The sequence below is a fragment of the Impatiens glandulifera genome, chromosome 8, assembly GCF_907164915.1.
Source record: "Impatiens glandulifera chromosome 8, dImpGla2.1, whole genome shotgun sequence".
NCBI classification, from domain to species: domain Eukaryota; kingdom Viridiplantae; phylum Streptophyta; class Magnoliopsida; order Ericales; family Balsaminaceae; genus Impatiens; species Impatiens glandulifera.
Window position 1 is genome coordinate 22,501,070 of NC_061869.1, and position 6,774 is coordinate 22,507,843.

General features: G+C 33.7%; 1 protein-coding gene across 1 annotated transcript; it reads left to right on the plus strand.

Annotated features, from left to right (window-relative positions):
* The first annotated feature begins 2,970 nt into the window (after window positions 1-2,970).
* On the plus strand, window positions 2,971-4,980 carry LOC124913180 (pectinesterase-like). Its single transcript, XM_047453786.1, has one exon. It carries the CDS (start codon window positions 3,006-3,008, stop codon window positions 4,866-4,868), a length of 1,863 nt encoding a protein of 620 aa, XP_047309742.1. The 5' UTR covers window positions 2,971-3,005; the 3' UTR covers window positions 4,869-4,980.
* Window positions 4,981-6,774: the final 1,794 nt, after the last annotated feature.

Genomic DNA, 6,774 nt, shown 5'->3' on the forward strand with positions numbered 1-6,774 from the left:
GAAATACAAATATACTCACCATACCTGGAGTAGGTCATGTTTTCAAGTAGGATGAAAAATGGTAAGTCATAATGAGCTTGATTTGTAATTTTTGAATATGGATTTGGTAGAAGAAAAAAAAGCACACCATAGAAACATATTTAGAAAATACGAGATGGAAAACGTCCATATTGCGAAGACGTATTTGTTGAGACTCATTCAAAGAAGGGAAAAATCGATGTTGACCCTGAAGTACAATAAAAAAATGGTAAGTATAAGTAATATTTGATTATTTGGTTCATGTGTTTATATGTTGATATAGTTTTTTAAAGGACAAGATGTGTGAAATTAGAATAAAAACTCCTTCAATTTCTAATTTTGAGTTGGCTGAAGAAGTGTTTGGGCCTCAAAGTCATGGAAACATAATTGGGATGGGAACGAGAGTGATGCCTTTAGAATTGATAGGTGGTCAATCAAGACAAGTTCTCCGTCAAGAGAACGCTTCTCTTCGATCTGTAGTACACAAATGAATTAGTACAAAATGATCTACAAGCACTCAAAAAAGGTACGAAGCAAGAAGATTAGTTGAACGAGAAGACGATGAAATAGGAAGATTACTATAAAGAGAAGCAATTGATGCTAGAATATTAAATGAACGTATTGAAATGGAGAAAAAAATGGAATTTATGATGTTAAGATACATAGACAATACATCTACATTAGTATCACATATTACACCGCCTTCTAATTTAGGTCAAATTATTTTATTGAATTATTAAATTGTTTATGTTAATATGATATAATACTTATAATAAATTTAGCATAGGAAAAAGATGATGAAGTTGAAGAGGTAGAATAGTCGTCATTAATTTGTTATGATTAGGTATTTTTTTTAAAATTATCCCTTTATCTTTCATTTTTTAAATTTAGTTAATGAATTATTTATTTTTGATTTTATAGGTACTCATTTGCTTCATTATGTATGTTTGCAAATTATTGGTTGATTGGATCGTTGTTGGTGGTTGATTCTTTATGAAAATATTTAGATAGATGCATGGTTTTTGGTTTCCTATTTTTTGTAATGTAAATATTGATTGTTGATGTATAATGGTAATGATATCTTTTGAATTTTGAATTGATGTATAATTTGTTTTTGAAAAGATGATATCTTATTTATTAATTTGTACCAATTTAGAAATGACAATTTTGGTTTCAATAATTGGTTAATATTACGGATTTTATTGGTTAACGGTGTCCTAAAATAAACGGACTTTATTGGTTAACGATGTCGGTAAAAAAATGTACTTTATTAGTCAATAGTGTCGGTAACAAAGCAGACGTTATTTGTAAATTTTTTCCAATACCGTCACCATTTATAGTGTCTGTTGGCGTCTGGTTTTTCGATCAACAACTATCGTTTTCTAGATTTTATACGATTTCTTTTATTGGTGTGTCTATCCACTATAACCTTATTTTGTCATTTAATTTAAGATCATTCTATTTTTTGTTATAAACTTGACTTGCAGTATTATCTTTAAAAAAATATCTCAAAATAGGAAAAGATGTAATCATTTTCGTTTAACAAAATAAACATTGACTTAACATATTTAAAATTTTCTAACGAAATTAAACAACCTTGAAACTAAATCGGAATATTAATAACAATGTATAAAGTGAATCTAGCTAGTTTGTGTTACAAATAAAATAAAATTAGCATGTTTAAATGTCCCTATTTCTCAATTTAGCTTTTAACATATGGAATTGATTTTTTAACTCATGAAATTGAACCCAACAATAAATAGACATCAACAATTTTATCAACCAAGACCTTTAATGCAGTGGTCATTGGTTTTTGTCTTAAAACAAATCTATCACCTCTATCTTTTAAAATATCAAAATTATTATTTACTTATTTTTTAATATAAATTAATTATTATACAATATATATAGAGAAAATTTTGATAAGTATACTTTAATCATAATATTTAAAAATCTGTTTTTTATGTTAGAATTGGAGTTTTTATGGAAAAAAAAAACCAAGTAAAACCAAAAAAATCCAATTTCCTAAACGGGACCAAATTATTAATATTAGATTTTATTTATTTATTATTATTAATCTCTTTTCACTATAATAACTCATTTGAGCATTAGTATCCCTTTAAAATTTGAGCAGATGACCCTAAAAATAGGATGAAATGCGGAAAGTGAGGTGAATAATTTAAATAGCGTTGGTGACCCTTTATTTTTAATGACAATTGTACCCTTGCGTAACGCAACTCCAGTTGCGTGACGCAACCGGAAATTTTATTTATTTTTTCAAAATTTTTTTTTTCGTCTCGCGATTGCGTGACGCAACTGAGGCATTTTCGTCCAAAAAATTCATAATTAAAATTTTTTGAAAAATAAAAAATTGTGTCACGCAACCTAACCTCAAGGTTGCGTGAGGTTGCGTGACGCAATTAGGGTATTTTCGTCCAAAAACAATAAAAGGGGTCACCAGCAATATTTAAATTATCCACACTCACTTTCCGCATTTCACCCTATTTTTAGGGTCATCTGCTTAACTTCCCCTTTACAAATAACATTATAATTTGAAAATAACTCCAAATAAAATAAACCAACAAGGCCTAGTAATATGTGAGTACAAACCAGCTAAACAAAGGGAGGTAAAGAAAGGATGGTGAGGAATATAGGTTGTCCTTGAATCCCTCTTCAACTTCCATCCTCAAATCTTTAACTAACATAACTGTCTTCTAGATCCACATATATATAAATAGGGTTCATCTAATTCCTTCTTCTTCTTCTTCCCCAAACGACATTAATCCTCCCATCTTCTAGCTAGGCCACTCTGCACAGAAGCTTCGACAGCTTCAAGCAGATGGCCTACTAAATTCTAATTTTTGAGGACAACCCAATAAATAATAGATACGAATAAGCATACTATTGAAACAAAAGTCATGGAAGGAAATGACAAAGGAAAAACCAGATTCATCATCCTCACCGTGTCTTCCTTACTCTTGGTTGTAATGGTGATTGTTCTAATAATCGGCATTAATCACGATGATGATGAGTTCAACAAGAGCCACGGTCGTCATAATAGAGATGTTTTGACCACTGCCAAAGCTATTCAAAGCATCTGTCAACCAACAGATTATAAGGAAGCTTGTATCAAGAGTTTGGCTAAAGCCAATTCAACTGACCCAAAGGAATTGATTCGTGTCGCTTTTCATGCTACAAAGAATATGATTTTGGAAGCTTCTCATAATTCTACACTTCTCAAACATCTTTCTCAAGATCCTAGGACTAAGGTAGCCTTGGAAGATTGTCAGGAAATGGCACAAACTGCTGCCAATGATCTCGAGAGGTCCTTAAACATGATATCGAATATCGATCATGTTCTACATTTGGATATTGTCTTAGACAACTTGAAGATATGGCTTAGTGGGGCTTTGACGTATCAACAAACGTGCTTGGATGGTTTTGAAAATACGACCGGGGTTGAAGCAGGGGAGAAAATGCAACAATATTTGAAAATGGGCATGGAGTTGACAAGTAATGGTTTGGCAATGGTTGATGAGATCTCACAAGCTCTATCTTCACTCAATCTCGATCAAAACCTCGTCCATCGAAGGTTACTCTCGGATCAAATGCCATCGTGGGTAGACGATCTCAAACCTAATCTAGTCGTGGCCAAGGATGGAACAGGGGATTTCACCAACATAACTGCAGCCCTCAATTCAATTCCAAGAAATAGAGAAGAGACTTTTGTTCTATACATCAAGGCCGGAGTGTACGAGGAGAAAGTTCAAGTCGATAGGAATTTGACTCATTTAGTCATGGTCGGTGATGGCCCAACCAAAACTAAGATAACCGGGCGCCTTAATTGGGTAGATGGAGTCTCCACTTTTAACACCGCATCCGCGGTTGTGTTGGGCGATCATTTCATCGGAAAGGACATTGGATTCGAGAACTATGCTGGTCCCGAGAAACACCAAGCCGTGGCACTAAGAGTCGGGGCTGACATGTCGATATTCTATAACTGCCATATTAACGGTTACCAAGACACTTTATATGCCCATACTTATCGTCAATTCTACCGCAATTGTGTCATAAGTGGAACAATAGACTTTATCTTTGGAGATAGTGCAGCCGTCTTTCAAAATTGCACCATGTTGGTTAGAAAACCGTTGGAGAACCAAGCCAACATTATAACCGCACATGGTAGGAAGGAACCTCGACAACCAACGGGACTTGTCTTGCAAAATTGCAAATTGGTAGCCGATCCAACTTACTATCCGGTTAGATTCGCGATCAAGACTTATCTCGCGAGGCCTTGGAAAGAGTATTCGAGAACGGTTATCATGGAGAGTTTTATCGATGATTTAATTGCGGATGAAGGTTTCTTGCCATGGGGTGGAACATTTGGGATAGACACTTGCTACTATGTTGAGTATAACAATAGAGGACCCGGATCAATTAAATTTAACCGAACTATTTGGCCAGGTATTAAGGAGGTCGGTAAACACATAATCAAAAATCATTTCATTGCTTCCAAGTTCCTCGATGGAAACTCTTGGATACCCAAAACCGGGGTACCCTATTATCATAGCCTCATATACCCAACACCCGCCGATAGACCGAATGCCATAAAAAACGACAAAATGTTGGTCAATGAACGAGATAACTCGCTAAAACAAAACTTTGAAAATTTCACCAGGATTATTAGTCCCGTTTCGTTGCCTAATGCCCCAACACCATCCCCATCCCCATCCTCAATCCCGGTTCTCAATATTCAAGCCCCGGCTCCGAGCCCGAATCATCCACATGGGAAAGGTCATCATCGCCATCACAGGAAATCGTTTGTGAGTCTAATATATGGTAGTCACTAACTAAGGAGATCTATCATTTTCGATGTTTCAATTTTATCTATTCTTCACTGTTATTTTTTGTGTTGATTTGAAGAATGGGGTTTTATTATAGCTAGCCTTGTGTGGCTATCTAGCTATTTGTTGCAATGCAACCGGACATAGGTGCATGCGTTACTATGACAATTCCCTGCAAGGTTGATTTATCATATGTTGATACAACAAATTGAATATACTGCCATTAGAAAAAACCCAAAAACACAAGGTGAAAAGTCTAATATTTTAGCAGCAATAAGATATTAAGAAGGTAACCAACAGAGCCGGCCCGAGGAGCCCGTTAGATAAAATTCAATAATTTTTGTTGTCTTAGGTCGAGTTAAAAAATTTAATTAAAAAAATGATTTTTGGTGAGGTTTGAAACCATAACCAAATAAAAGTTCTAAGATTTTATTTAAAACCACTATACTATAATATCTTATGTTCAAATTTTATTTCATTAAAATCTTACTATTTTTAATAAATGGACTGCCCAAAACCAACACAGGTAACCAATCTTATTCTAAAAAGTCTGCACTTATGCTTTCATCTATAATTTTCTAAAACTCACTAAGTTAGCTTAAAACCTTAAGTAGAAAATGTCGTATTTGAAGTACTAAAAAGTGGAGAGTTAGATCCTAAAAGAATTTGAAATGAGCTCATAACTAAAGAGTTAATGTTATTATATAATTCAATTGCAATTGAAATTGTTAAATGTATGTACAATAATATTGCAATCCCTATGTCTTTTACAAGAATCAAGCTCGAATCTTTGAACCCACTAGTACCTATGATTTGTTGATTAATTTCAAACTCTTTTTATAATGATAAAAATAGACTTGAATGCTTAGCTTGATAGCCAGTCAACATAATAGTTAGTTATTCCATTTTTTTTATGTTTGTTTAAGATAATTTTGAACAAATTTCATGCCATTCAAATAAGTCATTTAAAGAAAACAATATGTAAACGAAAACAAAATTGTACAAAGTTACACAAGACAGACAAGGAGAATTAAAGCAATCCGGATCTTCTGCTATCGATTCCCGTGTTCCCATGTTGCGGACCAATCAAATTGCAGCATTATTATTATATTAATAAATCAATCTGGGTAGGAGAGGGGGAGGGAGAATCCGGAATCCGGGTTTCATTCCGGGTTCACACCAAACGCCGTTAACGGAAGGGCCAGTTAACGTACGGAAATAATATAATATTCATATGATCCAGCGAAGATCTCTTCTCTCCGGACCCCATGTCAGAGGGAAGGGTGAGAAGCGAAGGGAGCGAAGATTTCCCCGCTCAGGAGCCCTGACCTTCATGTAAACCCCCCAACCCACCCATGAGAAGACCACTTGCCTATCATGGAAATACACTTACCCTTGTATGTAAAGACCAAAATAAACATGAATTTTATATTTTCATTCTTTAAATATTAATTCAATTTAATAAAAATGACATGCAACGAACAAATCTTCGCTTCAATTACTTCACTTTTATTTTTTATTTTTTTATTTAATTTTTTTACGAGGAGACGATTGAAAGCGAAGAAATCTTCGCTTCAAATAATTTTAACTTGACATGCATGTAAACCCCCCAACTCACCCATGAGAAGACCGCTTGCCTGTCATGGAAATACACTTACCCTTGTATGTGAAGACCAAAATTACATTTAATTTTATATTTCGGTTTATTAAATATTAATTCAATTTAATAAAAATGACATGCAACGAACAAATCTTCGCTTCAATTACTTCACTCTTATTTTTTATTTTTTTATTTAATTTTTTTTTACGAGGAGACGATTGAAAGCGAAGACTTATTCTCTTAAATTAATTCATTTTTATAGAGAATACCCCTTCGCTCATATTCAATGGAATGAATAGACGCTTTGTGAGA